This window comes from Natrix helvetica, assembly GCF_964273705.1.
Source record: "Natrix helvetica genome assembly, chromosome: 5".
Classification (NCBI taxonomy): Eukaryota; Metazoa; Chordata; class Lepidosauria; order Squamata; family Natricidae; genus Natrix; species Natrix helvetica.
Window position 1 is genome coordinate 81007088 of NC_138551.1, and position 24691 is coordinate 81031778.

The 24691-nt window shown below is 38.8% G+C and overlaps 1 protein-coding gene across 2 annotated transcripts in view; it reads left to right on the plus strand.

Moving 5' to 3' along the window:
- The window catches only part of PRKG1 (protein kinase cGMP-dependent 1), a 999829-nt gene that overhangs the window by 478024 nt on the left and 497114 nt on the right, over positions 1 to 24691 (plus strand). For both annotated transcript variants that reach the window (XM_081955689.1, XM_081955688.1), the window contains exon 3: positions 5149 to 5262. In XM_081955689.1, coding sequence (XP_081811815.1) covers positions 5149 to 5262 — 114 coding nt within the window. The remainder of the gene's footprint in view (positions 1 to 5148; positions 5263 to 24691) is intronic.

Consider the following 24691-nt stretch of genomic DNA (forward strand, 5'->3'; position numbering starts at 1 on the left):
AAAGGACAGTCAACATTCGCTACTGGTAAATTCTTCCAAAACATATTTAAATATTGCTAAAATGTATGACGTTACCAATAGACATAGAAGAGCAATCTACCTTGTTTGCTACATTTCTAAGTTTTTTTGAATATGAATTATCCATTTTGGCAATAAGCACTTCTGTAACATATCAATGAAAAGAGAATCCTCAATCTTTTCTATGTATAATATTCACAAGAAACACAATATTTAATTTCTGTTGATACTCTTATTATTACATTATCAAGAGTCATGTTTAAATTGTCCATCTGTTTGACTTGTTTGCTTTCTGAATCATATGAATGAATGAATGACCCTTCATTGTATTTTCAATATACTTTTCAGTATTTTGATTATTGTTATTATTTTGGGACAGCACCATTTCAAAACTTAAAATACAATGTAGTGTTTTGCCTCTAAAATTATGTAATCCAAACAACATGTAAAGAAATTTTCTATAAAATATTTAGGTTTATGTTAGGTATATACTAATATTGGAACAATAGGAAGGAAGACACATAAAAGAAATAAGGAACTAAAATATTTTTGCCTATTATAACTATCAAAAGTTGTATTATTTAATAAAGTATTATACCCACAAAAAGCTTAATTAATACAATACTTAAGCATTAACATATTTTCTTAATACATACAGTAGCTATTTAAGTATAATACTAACATTTTAAAATTTAAGACTTTAAAATGTTTAAACACATTGATTTATAAGAAGTTATCAAATTCTTCATTAAGATTGCACGTGCCAATAATCAATTTCCATGCGTTTAGTAAAATACTATCTTAAAAATGTAAAATATTTAATTAGATTTGATTCTTTTTAAGGGATTTCCATATTGAGCATCTGCAACAATCAGTGTATAGGTGACAATGCAGAATAGCAAGGGGCCGAATTTTTAATGCTCCGTCATCACATGGGGGGGGGAGTAGAATTGTCTCCCTTCAAGGATTGCAGATGGTAATATAACAGCAATAACTTATAGATAAGACTTAACAGGATTTTATAGTTATCAAATCTGGGCAGCAAATCTCAGATGGTCACTGAAAAGAAATAGAGGCGCTGAATATTCTTTCCTATCCTAAGTAAGGGTTTTTATTTATTTATTTTGCAGTCAACAACTTGGTAGTCCTGATATTAGATTGCTAAGCAAATGTTACAACTGTTCTCTTCCTTTAAGAAAGGTGGATAGATAAGAAAGAAAAGGAAGAGAGGAAAAAAGTTGGATATAGCATTGAAATATATGCCACAATAGCATTGTGAGATGCAATGCTACAATTTTGTTCAAACATATTATGGGAATGAACCAAGGTATTTATGAATATTTCACTTGGGGACCTATCTAAGTAACCTCTTATGTAGGCTGACAGAGCCTCTCCTGTCTGCTTTGTGGTCTGTCTCATCCATTATAGAAAAAAGGAAGCTTATTCCTTAAGGCAGACATTTTGTGAGTTTGCCACAATATGCTACAGTGGAATTTTATGGGGGATGGAAAACAGAAACCTGAAATAAGCATCAAAAGAAAAAGAATTTTGATCTGTAGGAGTGCAACTGGATCCTAATAATCAAGGAAAAGAAAGGCTCATACACTTAATTGTTTTTACTGTCTCAACACTGTTGTGTAGAAATACACATTATCTGGGAAATTATCAGCTGATAAACTCTGAGTACAGGAAGACAAAAATGGTTTAGGAAGAGTAACTAAGTGTCTGTCCTGAAGGACAAAAATAAAGTCTACCTTGAAAATCACTGGGAATAAAAAAGAAAACTCTTCTATGTTTGTTGCAAGAGAATAATGCATCTTCACACAGCTATAAAAAAATCTGATAATGGCATTTCCAAATGGGTGTTTAAAGATATAAAATCTATCAAAAACATGCAGAACTATAATTGAATTTAATTTGTCTGACTCTATAGCATTTCAACTACTAGCGATCAAAATATTTGACACATTAGACTTAGACTTAGATCATAGACTTAGAATAACTTTATTGACACTTTAAATGTACACTAATTGGCATACATTAAAATGAAATTTTGTTGCATCTCCAATATATACTACATAAACATGACAAAAATATACATAAATAAATAAATACGCATATATCCATATACCCATATATATTATATGACTCAGAAACAACACAGTCTAGTTCTGATGTATAAATGTACATGGCGAGAAAAATGAATCTTCCGAGTTTACCAGATGGATGACATAGTAAACAAAACTATTATAGAATCAGGAAGTCCTCCTAGAAATATTTCGAAAACTCCTCCCAGAGGGGAGTAACAGAAACAGACCCTAAAGTGGGTGTGTGGCGTCTCTAATAATGCTTATAGCGCTTATAAGCAGCATCCTGAATAAAGGAAGCAAGTTGCCACTTCCTATAATCTTCTCAGCTGTCCTTACCGCTCTCTTTATGGACTTTCTATCTGAGGCACTGCTATCACCATACCAAACAGTGATGCAGTTCGTTAAAACCCTCTCAATCGTGCCTCTGTAAAAAGTGGCCAGGATAGAAGAGGAAAGATGTGCTCTCCTCATCTGACACAGGAAATAAAGAGACTGATTTCCATGCTTCATTAAGGGTGATGTGTGGAGAGACCAATTCAGATTGTTAGTTATCTGCACCACCAGATACTTAATACTGTTGACCATCTCTACAGCTGCATCCTTGATACGGAGTGGAGTATGACTATGCCGGCTCTTTTTAAAATCTACAACAATCTCCTTTGTTTTATTAACATTTGGAACCAGGTTACTTTTATTGCTATCATTATTTGACTTTAACCGCACACACAGAGTTTAATTTATGAGTAACATTCATTTGCCTTTAATTACATGCAGGCACTGCATCTAGTGTATTTGTGACACATATTACATTTTATACATCTTGGCCGTTTCCATTTATCAACTGGAAAAGAAGTTTAGCTGTGTGGTAGATCCTATTCTTTGTATGAAGAAGTTGCCAGCATCACACCATGGCAGATATTGTGGAAATTTTTAGATTGTGGATAATTATTGCTCTTGGCAGTGACTATACAGTACTAAACTGCAGGGAGCTGTGGTCAGAGTTGATAGCAAATTCTTTCAAATGTTCATAAGAAATTCAGGCAGCAGTAAAGAAGAAATATACTATTGTAGACTACAGTATTTTTTTTAGAGAAATCAATAACTCCGAAGGTTACAGTTTATAAGAGATTTCTCACCTTTTCATGATGCTTTTTGATCATATTCTGAAAGTCAGTTTTTTTAGCTGTACCTAGTGTTCAAGTGCACTATGGTTTTAGATTAATCCATATATCAGATTTAAACCATATTTCAACCAGAGTGCATACAATAAAATCTGTTGAATTTCACTGTATATTATTAGTGTACCACATCTCTTTTTCTGAAGCTTTAAGAAGCCTCATAAAAGATTTTCAACTTTGTAAACAAAATCCAGTCCCCTGCCCCTCTAACTTCACTCTTGCTACCACAGGAGTGATTGAATCTAATATTAAAAATAAACAAGAAACTGTAAAATACGTAGTTGGAAGTAATTGACCATCATTATAGTGAAGTCCAACTTAGGTTATATGCTCCTTTATTAAGCCCGTGGTGGTGCATTAGTTAGATTACAGTATTGCAGCCTAACTCTGCCCACAGTCAGGAGTTCGATCCTGACCAGCTGAAGGTTGACTCAGCCTTCCATTCTTCCAACGTTGGTAAAATATGGACCCAGATTGTTGGGGGCTATATGCTGACTCTGTAAACTGCTTAGAGAGAATTGTAAAGCACTGTGAAGTCCATATAAGTCTATATAAGTCCAAGTGCTATAGCTAAGTGCTATTAAGGATATATCTGTCCTTCCCAGAAAACATCTTTCAAACTGCATCATTCTCTATAAGAAAAAGTGGAAGGGCAGAGGATGAGGAGGGGGTAATTAAAAGACTGATTAAATAAATAATTAAAGTGAATATATGGCTGCAGCTTCACTCACATATATACACATGCAGACAAATAAATAATATATAGTCAGTGAAAATTATATTACCGCTTTTTGGATTTCTTGGTGATGTTCACAAAGGTCAAATGTTCGACATTGTTTGCTTTCTTGGAATCTGGTGCAAGATTCCCTTCCAGTGTGGCATAATTAGATATTTTCCACCAAAAATGGTACAGTGATTTCCTTTAATAAATTTAAAAAGAACAAAGAATGAAGAAACCATATTTATAACAAATAGGCAGATCTAAATCAAAAATATACATTCGTATAAATCTTTATCTTTAATCTTCATCATTAGCAGTGTGCACAATATATGGATCTCATATTTTTTTGAAAATGAATTGTTTATGTCATCTTATCATTTAAATTCAAAACAGTGTATAGAAAGCAGTCCTTTCTAGCCATGCCTGCATGTAAGATCTTGAGTAACTAACTATCATTTCAAAAATATGTATATTTTCATTAAGAAATCTAACATATTGTGGAATGCAAATATACCCTAAAATATAAGTTGTTTAAAGGAAGTGAAAACGTTTTCTTTTTATAATGTCCCTTTTCATATTTTTTAAAAACGAGTAAAAAATTCTTTTCAAAATTTTATATTATAGTTCCTATCCAATCTCACAACATGTAATATGTTTTACTACTGCTTAATGCAACTGTTTGCAGCCAAAGGATATCCAGTCTATGATTATGCCATTTCAAATGCCATACTGTGTTTCCCCGAAAATAAGACAGGGTCTTATTTTCTTTTGAGCCCCAAAATAAGCACTTGGCCTTATTTTGGGGAGGTCTTATTATTTTTGAGGTGCAGGAGGCAGTAATCATGGTCACCTCATGGCTGCTGCTGTGTTGCAATATTTTCAGGGAGGGCTTATTTAAGGGGGAGGGCTTATTTTAGCGCATGCACTCAAAAGCCTGATTGGACTTATTATCCAGGGAGGTCTTATTTTCAGGGAAACAGGGTAATATGGATGGTACACCTCTTAAATACAGTAGTGCCTCAGCACTGAAATGCTTAACTTCTATGACTTCTCTTTGCTTGTACTTAGAGAATACAATAAAGAAAAAACATATGGAAAATCTAATAATCTTGTGATATTAATCTCTGTTCTTTATTGACAGATGGAAAGGTTGAGGTTACAAAAGAAGGAGTAAAGCTGTGCACTATGGGGCCTGGGAAGGTGTTTGGAGAACTGGCTATCCTATACAACTGCACTCGGACAGCTACCGTCAAAAGTAAGATCATTTGAAATGCTAAATCCCGAAGATATGATGACAAATCCTGATAAGTCAGTCTGGTTATCTTCCAATTATTTATCGGTGTTCCTATTTTAAAAAGAAACAAGAGGTCCACTTTTATACAATTGTCATTCTTGGGTTTTCTCCCCTTCAATTTTGTAAACAGCATATGAGGATTGTGCGTTGTAAATTAATGCTTTATAGGTCAGACTTATTTATTTATTTGTTCATTAATTCAATGGCTGCCTGATGATTCTGAATAGATAACATAGATTTAAAACACCAAATACAAAGGAAAATGATAAAATCATAAATCATAGCAAAATAAAATATTGGAAATCAGAATCCTATTTGTTCACGTACAACTGGCTAGCACTTGAATGAAGAACAGGTTTTTAGAGCCTTTTTAAAGGCCAGCAGGTTTGAGGTCAATCACATTTCAAACAATATTTAATGGTATGTAATTTAGACTAGCTGTATTGTGTTCAAGTTCACCCAATAAATTGTCCATGCTTCTATTGTCTCAAAAACTTCCACTGCTAATATTGTTGTTTTCTATCCAAAATAGGACAAATAAGAAAATAAAACAGGTGTATAGTAGTAGATGAAATCAAGGAACTGGTAGAAAACAGAAGCTTGTGCAGTTGGAATTGTTGATTAGTTTGTCGTTCCTTTATCACCTTCACTTTAATAACTCATTCTCTTTCTTGTACTTAGGGCAAACAATCTTTCCAACAACTGTTCACATTTATTGTTTGTCATTGTTCCATATGTAGCATTTCTCACACCAAGTATCTTCATGCTTGGTTTTCTTTAGGATGTTGTCCTGTGCATAATTTTAAAACCATACTATTCTTTCCTCAGTAAAGTGGTGAGGCCAGAAATAGTACAGGTAGTCCTCAACTTACAACAGTTCATTTAGTGACCGTTCAAAGTTACAACAGCACTGAAAAAAAATAGCATACGGCCATTTTTCAAACTTATGATCATGGTCACATGATCAAAATCCAAATGCTTGGCATATTTATGATAGTTGCAATGTCCCATCTTTGCAAGCTTTTGACAAGTAAAGTCAATGGGGGAATCCAGATTCATTTAACAACCATGTTACTAATTTAACAACTGCAGTGATTCACTTAAGAACTGTGACAAGGCAGGTTCTAGAATAGGGCAAAACTCACTTAACCAATGTTTCACTTAGCAACACAAATTTAGGCTCAATTGTGGTCGTAAGTTGAGAACTACCTGTATTTTTCTTGAAATGAAAAATTCTGGAATGAAAATAGGCCAATTTTTATTTTGTAAACTTTCCCACTGCCTGCCTCATGGGGATTTTAAACCCTTAACCATTATCTGTCTTCTACTATAAGCAGTGCCTTTGTGCGTAATATGGTTTGGAATGTTAACAAGTGACTTCAGTGTAATTTCTCTTGCTCATTAATGCATAAATAAGTGCATGGTAGTCATGATTATAATTAGTTTTATTTCCTTTCCAAAGTGTTTTGACAGGGAAGGTCACTTAGTTAGCACTTGGAGGCTTTTCAGCAAGATCTAGATGAAGACACTCAGTTTCTTTGAAGTACCAAGTGCTATTTAAGAAGCATTATTGACTAATACATTTCAATTATTACTGTTACTTCTGAAGCTCTGATTGGAACATCTGCTTGTACTTCTGTCCGCATGATAATTCAATTTACTTACTGGCACTCTGGAAAGACAGATGTTAGGAAGACTGGTAATGGTATAAAAATAAGGATAATGTGAAGTGTTCGCTTTGTAAAAGTAAACTTGAATATACAGTACTTGAAAAGAGCATTACTTCTGATGGAGCTCTTTCCCTCCTTAATGCTTAATTAAGCCTTAGCTAGTTGTTTTAATCTTGCAGAATTTGTGAAGAACTGATTCCTTTTCTGTTGGAGGTTATAGCTTTGGGGCATGCAGTTCAGAAATCATGAAAACATATCATAATCCTAAAGTATGCAAGTAAGAAAAAGACTTTAAACAAGAAAACTCTCTTCAAAATGGCACCAACAGAAGCTCAGAAATTATCATCTCAGTAGCTCAAACTAAATTTCAAAAGCCCCTTTAAGCCCCAAAATTGATGGAGTTAAATTTACATATCTGAGTAGATATTTCTTGAAAATTCTATATTAGCGACTGATCCATCTTGAAAATGGCCCATATTCATTGTCCCCATGACTGATCTTAAGATCCAAGAAAGTGCATTTAAAGTACATACATACTTGTAATCCTTCAAATAAACTGCCTCTAAATAATTCGCCATGATAAAATAGATTTATTCTATTACGGGCTATCAAACTTTATAAAATTCTGTGTAATTTACAAGATTCCAAGCAATAAAACTATGAGAACAAATCTCATGCATCTGGGAGACAGAAGATACTTAACTGAATAAAATTCTACAAGATCAGGAATCAGCCAAGTTTACAATATCTTTTGAACATCATTGGGGTGTAAGACGTATGGGTCTCCCAGGGGATGCTATTTCAGTACTCCCTCCTGTCAATTTTCAGAAGAAAAGGAAGTTTCATTTCTTTGAAGAGACAGTCCTTTAGCATCTAGGAAAAGAGAAATAATCTGGGTCTTGCTCATTGTTTAATCAATACACCTTTTAAAAACTGGTATTTTACTTCTGTTTTTGTTTTCAACATTCTATTTATTTACAACAAATCAACCAATAAATTTCTAAAGTAGCTTCTACTAAATTAAAATGGTCATATTGAAGCAGTTTATATAAGCTTTCCTCCCCTTTATTTATTTAGTTATTTATTTATTTTGTCTAACATGTACGAGATAACAGGTATAAGTATAAACATGGACATGAACACAGGAAATGAGTATGAATAAATGGGGACAATAGGACATGGATGGTAGGCACACTCGTGTGCTTATGCCCTTACCGACCTCTTAGGAAAGGGATGAGGGTGCATGCTAGATAATTTAAGGTTGAAGTTATGGGAATTTGAGGATGTAACAATGGAGTCAGGTAGAGCATTCCAGGCGTTGACCACTCTGTTGCTGAAGTCATATTTTCTGCAATCAAGTTTGGAGCGGTTTACCTTGAGTTTGCATCCATTGTTTGCCAGTGTATTATTGTGGTTGAAGCTGAAGTAGTCATTGATAGGTGGAACAAAAACAGAAAGAAAGGAGTATATCCATTCTGAATGTATGAATTTAAAATTTATTCCAGCCTCTTGCCACTATCATAGTAGTTTACAAATTTAAAGCATTGTATTAAGTTCCGAGATTTATTCAAAACTGAATTGGGATCCTGGTTATGATAGGATGTAATTGACAGCAGAATGAGAGAGCTTTCTGAAGGATTTGATGACTACTCTTTTTTCCATTGGAAAAAAAGCTACATGAAATCCAGCAAAATCTGAATAAATCTCTCTTCTTCAACAAAAGACCCAAACGTATAGGGGGCAGGGACAAATGTTAAAAAGGAGTAGAGATTTAATCACCTGATTGCGCATATCAACTTGACTTTTTTTGACTTTCCTGCAGCTGCACCTGTTTGCAGATTAAATGAACAATCAACATTGTTAATGTTTAGTCAGTATGATAATTATTATTACTTTTAAAAAAATATTTTAATTTTCACCAAAAAAAATTGCAATGAGCAGGGCAGTTAAATTCAGCAAATTTAATATATACAGTGCAAGAAAAATAATTCATAAAACCACTTAGGAATTATCCCTTAATATTCCTCCTAGTAATTAATATATAATAAAATGTGATTCTACTAATTAATGTAAGATATAAAATCAACCCATGTCTTTGAGAAGGCTTTAACTTTAACCTGATCAGAATTTAGGTAAAGAGTGTAGGTCAGTTTCTCAGTTACAGTTATATGCCAAATCTTTTGGTACCAAAGCTCAATTTTCATAATTTTATCTTTCTAGTGTTTAGTTATGGACATTTGGGAGCAGCGCTTTTCAAAGTTTTACTTACCGGTAGTTGTTCCAGGCCCTGGAATCTAGGGGTTTTGTAACACCTTGTCCTGTGTGTATGTGATATATAAAAATTATTGTGCAGCTTATATTTTCCTGAATTATACAGTTGCACTAATACTCAGTGCAGTTGTATTATTCACAGAGTCAGCATCTGGTTAAAGTGTAATACTATTCTGAGCATTCCAAAGTTTGCTATATTTATAATTGCTGTTAATTTACAGTATTTATGCTTACAATTTTATACACCTAATAAAATTTGTTGGATAAATTATGTGTGATCTTTGTTACTATGATATTAATTGCCCCTTTTGTCCATTTTCTGCCTCTCTCTTTATGTCTAATTCCCCTATAAATAATAGAAGTGCCACCCTTACAGGATGGTATTACCCACTTTGAGAAACACTATTCTAGAGACAATTAACAAAATACCATTATTCTTTAGAGTAAATATTTATATTAAACACTAGTTGTAGACACATTAACTTTTTTAATGTATAATTATACCAATCTCTAAAAATATCTCAGACCAGAAGGAAAGGCATGAGGAGATGATCACCATAAGTGGAAATATTGTTTCTTTTCCTTTAGAAGAAAACACAAAAAGGAGGGATTATTTGGTTCATGAATGCTAGTTTAGGTAAAGGATCCCCTCGCACATATGTGCTAGTCATTCCCAACTCTAGGGGACGGTGCTTATCTCCGTTTCAAAGCCAAAGAGCCAGCAGTGTCTGAAGGCTTCTCCATGGTCATTTGGCATGACTAAACGCTGAAGGCGCACGGAATGCTATTACCTTCACCCCAAAGGTGGTTCCTATTTTTCTACTTGCATTTTTACAGGCTTTGCTAGGTTGGCAGAAGCTGGGGCAAATAACAAGAGCTCACTCCATTACGTAGTGCTAGGGATTCAAACTGTCAAACTGCCGACTTTTCTGATCGGCAAGCTCAGCACCTTAGCCACTGAGCCACCGTGTCCCTTGAATGCTAGTTTATAAGGAGTTATATACACTTAATCCTCAACTTACAACCATTCGTTTAATGACTGTTCAAAGTTACAACAGCACTGAAAAAAAAGTGACTTATGACTGTTTTTCACACAATGACCATTGTAGCATCCCTATGGCATGTGATCAAAATTTGTATGCTTGGCAACTGGAAGACAATTGCCCTGTCCTGAGTCATGTGATCACCATTTGTAACCGTCGCAGTTGGCTCCCACAAACAATATCAATGGAGGAAGCCAGATTCACTTAATGACCACATGATTAGCTTAACAATTGCAATGAGTTGCTTAACCACTGTGGTAAAAAAAAGGTCATGGAATGGAGCAAAACTCAATTAACAACCTCCTTGCTTAGCAATGGATATTTTGGGCCCGTTGTGGTCATAAGTCAAGGACTGCCTGCACTAACTGTGAAATAGTATAAGATATTTCTCTTTTATTTGTGCTAAGGATGATGACCCTAGTTTACATATCTACATTTTATCCTACTTTTAATCCTTAATTTCTTTTTGGAAAAATTTTTCCAAAGCCATGTACTGACAAATAAGAGGTTGATGTGTTTGTTCTGTGATATTATATAATTTGGAGATATGTCAAAAATATTAGTTGGCTGTAAAAGATTACAATGCTAGTTCTTCAAAGTTTGTCAAGGGTCTCTTGATAGGAGCCCGGTCAGGCCTGCAGTTATATTCCTTTTAGGATCTTTAGCCTGCCACACTTTCTCTCTTTCTTTACTATGCTGTTTATTAGTGGGGAATTGGGAGGGGAGAATAGTAAGGAGTAGAATGTGTTTGTTTTCAAAATAAAAAGTCCTTTCTAGAAATCAAGGTCATTCTGTGTCTCTGCACCTCTGCATCTGACCGGAACTAGATGGGTGGAACTGCCAGCGTGGCAGAGAAAGATTGGACCATGTGATGAACTTGTGGGGACAAGATCATGAACTTTCAACTGGGTGGAAACCCAGGAAGCTTTCAGATTTGGGTTCCCACAGATTGTACCAACATGTCTCTCTTATTAAATTGGAACTTTGATGGAAGCTATGCCTTGAACTCTGATTTAATTCTGGATGATATTTGGAACACTGACAAGCCCTTTATTTCTAAATTAGGAAGATAGGATCTCAAACTGTAATTGAAATAGCTAAGCACATTTTGAACTCATTAATTCTGAACTCTAAATTAATTGTGGAATGATAGAAATCCTACAGTCTGTATAATTTCAGATAAAACTTTGGTTTATAAAATGTAGTAACAGATCTATTGTAGGGAATTTAGCCTGGGTAAAAAGAGAAATAAAAGAAGAACAAAAAGAGGAGATAATCTAAATTTGAAATTAGCACTCCAGAAAGGATTGTTATGGGTTCTAAATCTTTAAATAGTGTCCAGTAAGAATGAGGAGTTTTGAGTATTTAAGAGTACTCTTCAGAGTTTTCTCAGTCTTGCTAGTAGACCAGGCAGAAATATGTCAATACACATATTAAGAAACATGTTCAGTTTTGTTCATTAAGAAGCTTCCAATCAGCTGTTACATCTAGTAGCTTTGCCTAAAATTTTGGTGGGTTCGCCAAACCCCAGAGAACTCAGACCAGCCTCATTGGCCTTTAGGCAACCCCCCCCCCCAAAAAAAATTATCTCATTTTTGACTACATTTGCCATGACTCCATTCTTTCTGTGGACTCAGCTGCCTCTAATCTGATAGTTATCTAGTCAGTAGGTCTTCCTTTTGTCTCCTAAGATCATACCCACATCACCATCACATATGCCTCCATCTCAGTACTGCCAAAGTTTCCTGAGATGTAGGTCAACACTATCTCAGTATCAGGGGTCAAAAATTTCAGCAATGGGTTCTCTGCCTTGTTGCTGGGTGGGCGTGGCCATGGTGGGGGTGGCCTAGTCGCCCTCCTGCAACGAGGTGAGGGGGAGGCGTTTTCGCCTTCCCCAGGCTTTGGAGGTTTTCCTCAAGGGTCTGTGTGGTGAAAACTGCTTCCCCTAGGCTCAAGAGACCTTCCGGAGGCTGGAAAATGGCCCATTTCTGGCATTCTGGAACTTCTGGGAAGCCCGTTTTTCCCCCTTCCTGAGCCTCTATGCGGGGCCTGCACTTACCTCGCATCCAAAATGGGCTGCGTGGAGACTCATGGGAGGGGAGGGTTGGGGTGGTGCAGGTGGGGTAGGGCCAGCCAGGAGTGGGATTTGGAGGTTATCAGAACTGGCCATAATGTTAGCTACAGGTTCTCCTAAACCCGGGCGAACCCATAGCAGCCCACCCCTGCTCAGTATTATAATAAGATCTGAATCACCAAGGTTCAGGTAATCTACTTCTTCCAAGGCCTTTGGGCACTGCAAAGTGGTCATATTTTCTACATCTTTCTCTAAAAAGGGAAGATTGTGAACCCAATGGAAATTGCCCTGTTATTTTGAATCCAGCCAAAGATAAATATGATAAATATATAAGTACTGGGATGATCAAAGGAGAGGTCTGCAAAAAAAAAGTGGAAATGAGTATAATTTTTCATGTCAGCCTTGAAAAAAACAGTACAGAATTGGAACAAAACATCTGAAGTCTGAAAAACGAAAGCTGTGTGAAACTAAACTTCAGAGATATAATTTTGCTTGGGTTGGATTGCATGACCTTGGCATGTCTTTATCTCAACTCTTAGTCAGTTGACAACAATTGGTAGCATAGATTCATGGTTTGGTCAACATTGCCCAAACATGATTGTAATGACATTTACAATGGAAGCAATCTCAGTTTTGCCCCAGAGGTATTCATTGAGTTAACTTTGATTTTTAAAGGTCACTGCACATAAGAAATGTTTTTACTTTTGGCATTCTATGCTTTGGAAAAGCACACTGATGTTTCATATCATTTCTTCTGTGCTGACACATCTGCAGAGGATGGATGCTTCTTTGTTATTGTTAGCTTTACATGCTTTCCCTTTCTGTCTTTCTTTGACGGATCAGATAGCGGCATATGACAATTTTGTTCCTTTGCTCTGTTTTCTACCTTACCCAAATAAACGGAATGCCAAAAAAGCATGCTTATTTGTAATATTAAGAGCATCATTGTGAATTTCAGCAATTAGTTTCCTTTTTTTTACACTTGCTCTCCATTTATTCTTATTTAATTACTAGTCACTAATTCAAATGAAGTAGATGATGCATAAAAACATCATTTGGATAAATATTAGTTTCTTGTTAACAGCAAAGAGATATCCTACTAGGAGGAGTCCCCAGTGTCATCATAACTATTAGTCATGTCAAATACAGCTAGACTTATACACAAAGATTAGGACGGATGTATTAAGCTATTTATTTCTGAATATTAATTTCATGCATTTGCCTTAATCAGTGGGAAATACAAAATTTATTTTACTTTTTTAAAATTATGTATTTCTAGGCATACTGAAATTGCTGTGCCACTTATACCACTTAAAGGTAGTGAGTCAAGTCCACTTATTGAAGTTACTCGTTTCCTTTCCTTTTTGTTTGTTCATTTCTTATTTCCCAACAGATAACTCAGCAATTTGCGAGCAGAGTCTATGTCAAGGCAACTTATTAAGTTGTTCGAGAGGCGACTGTCTCTGTAAGATGTTCATAAAATACTGTAGTTACTCCTAAGGAAATCTCTTCTGAGATCTGAAAATCTTCAGCATATGTTTTTCTGTAAACCTCTTACCTATTCATCCATTTTGATTTTTCATTATATTCATTATTTTCATTATAGCTTTTATCATCTTTCTCTTTGAATTTAGGCATATTTTACAAATCTTTTTGTGCTTATTTTTCAGCACACAGAGAACAGTTGTGCATGTTTTTTTCTACCATGCAGTTCTTGTTTTTTTCTACCATGCAGTTCTTCCTTTCCATCACCTTGCTTTCATCCAAAAGCCATATATTATGGTGCTTACTTTTCCTACCTCAGCTGTCTGGCTCTCAACATCTTGTGTATATTATTTTTGGAGAAGTTGACTTTCTCCAACCTGCTGGCTTCCTTCTTTTGCTTTTATTGTTTAGCTGTTCTACTGGTTTCTAATTTAACAGGGGACAACATGAATTTATTTTGGATCCAAGTATGGGGAGAATAAACAAGTGGGAAGGAGAGTAATGTCAGGATTCCAAGTAATACCCTCAACTAAAGGAGACTCCAAGGCTAGTAATTCCTCAAAGATCCATTTTATTAGAGATGCCATATTGGCACATCTGGGAAAACCCGAATCTGAAAGTTCCCGGGTTTCCCCACCCAAAAGGAAGTCAAAGGGCCATCCCCTGTACCCACATGTCCATCATATGATCCAATCAATCCACCGTCCCAACTGGAGACAACCCCCAGTCACTCCCATCGAGGTGCAGGCTGAATGTCCTTGACTCTCAGAGAAAAGAATGTTGTTATGGCTATATATCTTCACCAATTCCTTGCAAATTCTCCTCCTGTTTGCCCAGGCACTAAATGTGGCAGCCCTGAAGTTCCAAAGAAAAGATGGCCTCCAGAGGTGACAAGTAGTTTATCGAGTGGAATTTGGATTTGATACTTCTCAGATGGCATAATTCTTTTTAACTGAGACCAAATGTTACAAGTAGTCCTTGACCTACGATCGCAACTGGGAGCGGAATTTCAGTTGTAAGCCCTGTCCATCGTGCGACTGCATCCATATGACTAGATCTGGCTTTATGACCATTTTATGGAGGTTGTTAAATGAATCACAGTGTTGAATGGGCTTTTTTTTTTGCTACATCATTAAACAAATGCTGGAAACTACCAAAAAACATTGCAAACCATAACCATATGACCCTGGGATATTGCAATCAGTCAGAAATGCTCAGAGTGATATTATGTGACCAGAGAGGGAATGTGACATATTATGATGACAAGAAGGAACATTCATCATAAGTAAGACAATCTGTTCTGACCTAGGTTTCCCCAAACCACGAAGCAGACTCCTTGTCCCAACAAAACCCCTTTTTATTAAGTTACTGTGAATTCCTCCCATTCACATCTAGCAAAGTCTTTCAAAGGTGAATTTACAGTCACAGACCTGGAGAGCTGCCAGGCCAATATCTTCAAATGCAACCCTGTACTTGGCAGGGAGTCTTTGAGAGTCACGAACCAATTAAGCGAACTAATTGTTTCTGCAAACTACCCTCCCCTTTTGCTCCTCTTTATTCTTTATGGAAGGAGCCATTCACTGTCTACCTGTGCTTTACTCCTGGGTCAGCCCTTGTTCCTTAGCTGTTCCCTTCTCCTGGCAGCTCTGCACATGCACACATCAGAAACAGGCTCCAGCTGTTCTTCTGTCCCACTGATATCCGACTCCGAAGGCAGCTGATGAGTGTCAGACGGCCCTGGCCCTATCTCTGCCTCCGACACAGAGCCCTCATCAGAACCTTCCCCAGACTCCAGGACTGGCCCATGTTCATCCCCAATCTACTCACTATCTGAGTCTGCCACCAGCTCCGCTGGCTGCTGGTGGGCCACAACACAATAAGTAAAGCCTATTTTTATTTATTTTATTTTACTTACTCATTTCATAAGTAAGACAAGGACTATCTGTAAAACATTTGCTTTTGAGTTTCACCCCTACTACTGCCAATGGACCTCATTGGCTCAAACATTTATTATTCTAATTCTCTCTCTATGAAAAACATGGTCACTCTGCTATTTCCATTTCCATACAGTACTGCCAATTGCTTCCATTGCTTTGTGGAATAATATGTAATTTTTTTTTCATTCTTTTCGTCTTCAGGATGCTGCTTTATATTTGAAGACACAACTTATCTCCTTACACATGCCGTATATATAGGCTTGTATTTTTTTCTGCAGGTGTTTCAATTTTTTTGGGGAAAATAACTTTTTCTCCTTCTCACTTTCTAATCTAATATAAACACAGGGATAGCAAAATTATCCTTGAGTTGCAAGAAGCCTTTTTTTCTTCTTCTGTGGCTCCATTTAAATAGTAGCAATTGTTACTTTATCTTTCATGTGTCTAAAACTATAATAGCTATTAGACCTATTATCTCCTTCCTGGACTAAAGGAAATATACACAATAGGCTGCACATAGCCTCTCCTTTTGGGTGCCCTTAAGTGGTCAGCATTTAGCTTCTAGGGATTTTAATTCTCAAAGGTAAAGGTAAAGGTTTCCCGTGCACATATGTGGTAGTTGTTCCTGATCCTAGAGGGCGGTGCTCATCTCCGTTTCAAAGCCAAAGAGCCTGCGCTGTTCAAAGACGTCTCTGTGTTCTTGTGGCCGGCATGACTAAACGCCAAAGGTGCACGGAACGTTGCTACCTTCCCAACAAAGGTGGTCCCTATTTTTTCTACTTGCCTTTTTTACATGCTTTCGAGCTGCTAGGTTGGCAGAAGCTGGGACAAGTAACTCACTCCGTTATACGGCACTAGGGATTCGAACTGCTGATGTTTCTGATCAACAAGCTCAGTGACTTAGATACTAAGCCACCGCATCTCTTTTTAATTCTCTAGATAAATGTAACTAGTCTTTTGTTGACGTGTCTGAGTGCCTTTTTGAAAGATGAACAGGATAATAGTTTATATTTCAGTAGAGTTCTCTGTAAAATATCAAGAGGGGGTCTTAAGAACAGAACTGTAAACATTTTCCATTAGTAGTGATTTCCAAGCAAACACACATATCTTTTTTTCATTTATTCTAGCTCTACAACTGTAGAGCATTAGGTTTGTTATAATCTAGAAATAGATTATATGGATATGAGGTGATGAACTAAATTTCCCCAATGAAAATTAATTTTAATTCCTCAGATTTTCTTATGCAATTAAATATTTATCTTGTCTGGCCTTCTTGCATTATTTTCTCAATGAATTTCTAAAAGTATTATCAGTAATTACACTAGCTTCTCACACAAACACACACCTTAAAAATGAAACTTTCCCCCAAAAAGTTGTCCGTGACCATATCTCTTCCATGCATTAAAACCATGCATTTTATGGGAAAGAAAAAAACAACAATCCTTTTTTAAATTGATAACTGATGTATTATTAAAGGCAATATATTTATTTACAACATGGCATCTGTTTCAGAACTCTGCTCTGAAGTGGTAAAGATTTTGAACTTGCTTTATTTATTATAGTAAAGTGCTTACAGTAAACAAGAGAAGTTATGTGAAAGAATGAACAGATTAACAGATGGAATTTAAAAATTGGTTGAACGGCTGAGCTGATCATTTACAAATTATAGTTAATAAGATATTGAGTGTGATAGCATGGGGATTAAAATTAGACTGGCGTTTATGAAAATCAGTGGGAATGTTTGTGAATGAAAAGGAATAGTAGTAATACTATTTAAGTATGTATTTATAACTAAGTGCAATAGTATGAAAACAGCAATTATACTATGTCATATTACAATCAGTTCTAAAAGCATAATATAAAATATGGAGTTTTTAGTGCAGTCTTTGTCACTTGTGGTTTTGTGAGAGGTTATTAGGTTTTGTGAAAGGTTTCATGAGAGATTGTGATAGAAAAAAAATTGTTAAGTCCTCGAGGCTATGACACCATTGACTATCATTGCCGGCTCCTGATTGGTTAAGACATGAACAGCCAGCTGGCGGGAGAATGCAGCCATTCTATTGGTTCAGTGTCTGACAGCTCTGGTATAAAAAGGGCTGTCAGCTGTCAAATGCTGCTGTTTGCTGGTTCGAGGTTTGCCTTACATTTTGCCTTGTTAAACTGTTAATAAAGGTTGTGTTAGCTTCAACCTGCCTTGCCTCAGTTCCTGCCTGCCACATTCTCCCTACAGAACACTGGCGACAAAGGTGGGATTAGGACTGAGGTAAAGGAAAAGCGAAGTCACTAATAAGAGCTGCCTCAAGTCACAGGCGACGAGACGTCGCTCCAAGGCTAATTCCTCAGTTCCGTCCTTCTAAGGATGGCTAACCTACCGGCATTCACGGCATTCAGCCGGGCACTGAAACATGGGATGCCTACCTCGAGCGGTTTGAGTGCTTCCTGGAGGCAAACGACTTCACCGGTTTGTCCAGTGGCCATAAAAGAGGATATTTTCTCAGCACATGTAGCCATAAGATGTTTGGAACAACTAGGGCTTTAGCAGCCCCTCAATCCACCCATTCGATGCCTTGGGAGATTCTTTTGGAGAAACTTAAAAGTCTTTACTCTCCAACTCCCTCGCGCATAGCCAGACGTTATGCTTTTAGGCAGAGAACCCAGAGAGAAGTGGAATCTGTGAGCGACTAAATGACTTCCCTCAGAACTGTGTCCCTGCACTGTGACTTTCCTGTACTGGACGGTGCCCTGTTAGAACAGCTGGTCTGTGGTATCAAAGACCTCAGACTTCAGCAACGCTTGCTGGCATGAAAAGAGCTGAGCTTTCAGGCATCCGTAGATGAAGCCACGGCATATGAAATGTCGAAGAAATCCACTGCAGAAATTCAGAGATTTCTGCCACCGGCCACCCATGCCAGCAGGGGCCATGCTGTCCACCACGAAGAAGACGAAGAAGAAGACTTATCTGATGAGGAAGAAGGGATTAGCTGCCTCAAACTGGCCACCAGAAAAAAACGGCCTCAGCCTGATTTTTTACCTCAGGCGGGTTGCCTGAGTTGTGGCGGGAACCATGCAAGGTCAGTCTGCAGGTTCAAAGCCGCAATATGCCATTGGTGTGACAGGAAAGGACATTTAGCTAAGGTCTGCAGAACGGCCATGCCAATCGCTGACCCACCTCTGGAGTGCGCTTTGCCTAGACAATTCACAAAAATACTTCCCAAACACCGCAAAGACTGCTTTGCTATCACAGATAACCAGCAGCACTCTGATTGGGCTATCAGCCATGCGTCCCTGAATAAGCCTACCCATAAGATATACCTGACTGTGCATAGAGGGAGAGCTCTGCAAGATGGAAGTGGACACTGGCTCTTCCAAATCCCTGGTCTCTTGGGCTACTATCAAATGGATAGTGCCCAGCCTAACCAAAGCTCAACTCAGACAGTGCCCACTTCGCCTCAGAGACTATCAAGGGCAGCCAATACCCATTGTGGGTTGCGGCACATTCACCATAGCCAGCAATAACTTCCTGAGGCCTCTTCCTCTCATCACTGCCCAGCCTCCTGGAGTTTGACTGGTTCTCCGCGTTGGGGCTCAACGTCTCCGGCATCCACTCTGTTGTTCCAGATTCCTTCACCGCGCTGGCCAGCAAGTTTGCGAATGTATTTGACAATAAGCTTGGTAAATATAATGGGACCCCCATTTCCTTTAACTTGGTCCTCCAGGTGTACCAATACGTCTAAAACCCATGAGAGTGCCTTTTGCTCTTCGGCCCAAAGTAGATTTAGAGCTAGATAAATTAATAGCACAAGGAGTGCTTGAAGCAGTAGACCACTCCCCCTGGGAGACCCCCATAGTAATACCTATTAAGCAGAATGGTAGTATTAGAATTTGCAGGGATTTAAAATGCACCGTTAATAAAGGGTTGCAAGCCAATCCTTACCCAGTGCCAGTGGTTCAACATCCGTTCCATTCCTTGGGCCAGGGAAACATTTTTGCCAAGTTAGACTTGGCACAAGCATATCAGCAACTTCCGGTAGATGAAGCCACTGCCATGGCTCAAGCCATCATAACGCACCAGGGAGCTTTCAAATGTAAATGCTTGCAATTTGGGGTCAGTATAGCCCTGGATATTTTCCAGAGCCTAATGGAGTGGATGCTCCAGGGGCTGCCAGGGGTAGTACCCTATTTCGACGATGTGCTTATATCCGCTTTGGATCAAACTGAGCTCGTCGATAAATTAAGAGCAGTCCTGATAGGTTTCCGCCAAGCGGGGCTGAAACTGAAACAAGAAAAGTGTAGGATAGAGGTTCCCAATGTTGAATTTTGGGGGTATCTAGTTGATTCCAAAGACATCCACCCTACTCCGTCCAAGGTAGAGGCAATTAAGAAAGCCCCCCACGCTGTCCTCTAAGACTGAACTGCAAGCCTTTCTGGGGCTGCTTAATTTTTACTCAATTTTTTTCCCCATATGGCGTCTTTGGCAGAGCCTCTTCATAGGGTTCTGGACTCCAAGACGCCCTGGCATTGGGGTTCTAAGGAAGCCCAAGCCTTTAGGGCAGTTAAGGATGCCCTTACATCCAAATCTTTATTAGTGCAATACAGTGATCGCCTCCCATTAACTTTGGCATGCGATGCATCGCCTTATGGCATTGGGGCCGTTCTGAGTCACATCCTACCTAATGGCTCAGAAGCCCCAATTGCCTATTATTCGCGCACGCTCTCAGCAGCTGAAAGAAATTACAATCAGCTGGATAAAAAGGCCCTAGCTGCTTTGGCAGGAATAAAGCGGTTTCATGATTACATTTATGGTTGTTTTTTTCACTTAGTGACCGACCATAAACTTCTCTTGGGTCTCTGGCAGAGGATTGCCAGACTCCTCAGATTTTGTCTCCAAGAATGTCCAGATGGACAGTCTTTCTAGCGGCATATAATTATCAGCTACAATATAGGCCAGGAAAAAAGTTGGGGCACGCTGATGCCCTCAGTCGCTGCCCTCTGCCAGCGCCTGTTTTGGACCCTGATCCTGCAGTTTCGGTCCTCTTAATTGAAGAGTTGGCCATGCCAGTATCCGCCTGGGATATTGCCAGGCTCTCTGCCACAGACCCCATAATGGCCCATGTTTTGGACTGGGTGCGCAGGGGGTAGCCACAGGGGCCAGTAGATCCTGAGTTTCACCCCTATTATATATGGCAGCATGAGCTATCCGTCCTTAATGGGTCCCTGTTATGGGGCAATAGGGTGGTAGCTCCCCCAAAGCTTAGGTTGCCAATTTTAAGTTGCCTGCACACTGCTCACCCTGGCATTGTGTGAATGAAGGCTTTGGGCCGAACCTACGTGTGGTGACCCAAGATTGACCAGGAAATAGAAAGCTAGGTAGCTACCTGCAGCCAGTGCCAGCAATCTAGACCGGCTCCCCCTTCTGTGCCCATCAGGGAATGGGACATGCCCCAGGCTCCATGGGCACAAGTCCATTTGGACTTTGCCAGCCTGTTCTTAGGACAGAACCTCTTGGTCCTTGTAGATGCCTACTCGAAGTGGGTGGGGCTGGCACTCATGCCCCCCACCACTTTGGAGGCCGTAATTAGGGTGCTGGGGAGGCATTGGTTGCCTGATGTGGTGATGACTGACAATGGGCCCCAGTTCCCCATTGGCACCCTTCCAGATGTTTTTAGGCCAGCATGGCATACAAAATGCCCCGATGGCCTGTTCCACCCAGCCGGAAATGGCCTGGGAGAACAAACTGTCCGGTCGGCTAAGGAGGCATTGGGCCTGGGGCAAGGGAATTGGCAAGACAAACTGTCTCAATACCTCCTGGCACAGCATACAACCCCATGCCCAATCACCAAGCAAAGTCCCACAGAACGGCTTATAGATCGTCGGCTCCGGACAACCCTGGACCGACTACACCCCGGTTATACAGCAGAGAAAAGCCCCTCGCAGGCGACTCCACACAGACCTTTAATGTGGGTGACCCAGTCTATGCCCAAAACTATGGGCCAAACCAAGGTGGCTTCCTGGACAAATCACACAACTAACTGGACTCTTATAGGGTCCAGCTCAGTGGCAGGCGAATGTGGCGCTGACACATCAACCAGCTCAGTCAGCGAGCCACCAGCACAGCAGACCAGCACCCGGTGCAGGCCCAATCCTGCCCCGGGGAACTAATATTGACAGAGGCTGCTCCGGCACAAACAGAGCCGCATGCAACACCCCCTACCGATGCGTTGTTGTCACCAGGCTTATCTGAGAATCCGGTCAGTCCCACGGCAGTCAGGTTTCCTGCCGACTCAGCTGCGCAGTCTCCTGATGTTCCACAGGACTCTCCACCAGCTTCTCCTCCTTTGGCCACCGCCCCTGAACTAACACGATCCGGGCGTACTTGGCTGACTACGCATGTGATAACTGGAAAGAGAGGGGTGTTAAGTCCTCGAGGCTACGACGCCATTGACTATCATTGCCGAGCCATGATTGGTTGAGATGCGAGCAGCCAGCTGGCGGGAGAATGCAGACATTCCATTGGTTCAGTGTCTGACAGCTCTAGTATAAAAAGGGCTGTCAGCTGTCAAATGCTGCTGTTTGCTGGGTCGAGGTTTGCCTTACATTTTGCCGTGTTATACTCTTGATAAAGGTTGTGTTAACTTCAACCTGCCTTGCCTCAGTTCCTGTCTGCCTCGTTCTCCCTACAGAACACTGGTGACGAGGATGGGATACGAACCCACGCGTGCATAGCACAATGGATTTTTAAATTTTAATGGGCAGTGGCAGCTCCCAAGTGGGTATTTTACACACCGCAAATCAGTTAGTTGTTGGCTGCTGCTTTTCTTTTGCTGTAATTATTATAAAATGAGAATTGGGTAGCTTAGGAATTAAGTGTATTGTGATAGTTTCAGGGTTTTTTAAAAAAAATTCCTGAGACTTCCAAAATTATTTCAAGGATTCCTATAGAGTAAAGAAGTTAAGAAAAGATGTTATTATATATCTGTTTGCTGAAGGGGTAAAACATGTATTTTAGTGCTTTAAAAAAACTTAAAGGATCTAACATTAAGAGTTAGATCTAACTTTGGAGCATCATTGCAGCGCTCCAAAGAACTAGAGCCAAGTATGAAAAAGTCATCCACAACTTGCTTCTTTTCATCTGTGGGAAATACAATATGCTGTGTATGGTTCAAGATGTTTCAAATAGTTGGGTTTAGCAAAATGCAAGGCATCTGCAATTTTTAATGACATCTTTCCTGAATGCCCAGCCAGTGTAATGATTGGTGATGAAGAGATAGGGATAAAATAAAGAGTTATCAAGAACACAACCCAAATTGCAGAGTGAGGAATCAGATAACTTGAATGTAGTCACCATTCCCGAACTTCCCGGTTCCCCATAGGTCCGTTTTTTGCCCTCTGGAGACTTCAGAGACCTTCAGGAGGCTTCCCTGAAGGCTCCGGAGGTCAAAAACCGGCCCTACGAGCAAACCGGAAGTGACTTCTGGTTTTTCCGTAGGGCCGGTTTTTGCCCTCTGGAGCCTTCTGGAGCCTTCAGGGAAGCGTTTCTGTACTTCCAGTTTGTCCCTAGGGCTTCTTTTTCGCGCTCCGGAGGTTTCGGAAGCCTCCTGAGGGTGAAAAACGGCCTCAAAAGAAGGCCGAAGTCAGTTGGCCAGTGCACGCATGCACGCTGGCCAGCTGACAAGGCAATGCCTTGCATGCCCTGACATATGGCTCTGCGTGCCACCTGTGGCAGTCATGCCATAGTTTCGCCATCACGGAGCTAGTATAACATAAGTGCATGTTGTATTTATCAAGTAAGTTTGAACTGTGATAGAAGGTATTGTAGTCAACCTTTTCATTTTATTGTTCCAATCATGTTATGTCTAAAAGACTTTTTCCCCCATAACATTTTTATTGAATATATAATTCAATAAAATTATATATAATATAATAGAACTAGATATCACAGTGGGAACTCATTAGGACAGTTGGTATCGTCTGGAAGAATAAGATGAGTTTTATAAGATTACAGTAGTGTTTTTATAGAGCTTGAAATTCTTTTTCTGTATTATAAAAAATAGGTAAAACAATTGTTCATTTCTTTTGTTTTCCCATATGAAAACTGAAACGGCCTAACATGTTCTTATACCAAGCTTTTCAGTAAAGCCAAAAAGCAGAAAGTTGTAGCTGTTTATGTCAAATCATACTACTGAGGAGGGACATATTTTTTCACCCCTTAGAATTAATTGAAATGTATTTGCAATTATTAGTTCATCGAATGTAGTATCAGTTAACCACTGATTCTTTGCAACTATATACAAAAAAGAAATCACAATTTAATGACAGGCATATAAAATATAATGATCTATTTTCTGCAATATAACAACTTAACTAGAAAAAAAATGAGAAAAACATGTTTATTGCTTAACCTCTCCTCTTGGTGAGTATCCAGAATTCAGCAGAATTTAAAGCAACTAAATTTAAAGCAACCACTCAACTCCAGTGGTTTATGATGCTTTGAAACTAATCTTATCTGAAGATATAAAGGAAAAACCAGAAACATAATAAGGCAAAACTTTCTGATTCCACTTGATGTATTGGAATTGCTGCTGAACATATGAAAGGGGCGGTTTTACTATTAGATGTGTAACTTTCTGGAATGAATACAAACTTGGGGTAACGCATGTACATTTGTTCACTTGGGGGACTGGAGTTTTCCAATTGTGTGCAAATATAGCCGTGTTTTGAATGTAGGCTTACAACTGATTTATGCTTTATTATTTCTCTGTGCCTTGAAAGACATTAATTTCCCTTTGTGAACTCCAAGAACATCTTGATCCCTTGATTTTAAGCTGGAAAAGCTTGTGCCACCAAACTTTATTTATGTATGCTAAGAAAAACCATATATGGCCTTCTGTCTTTTAAAACACAACTGGGTAGTTG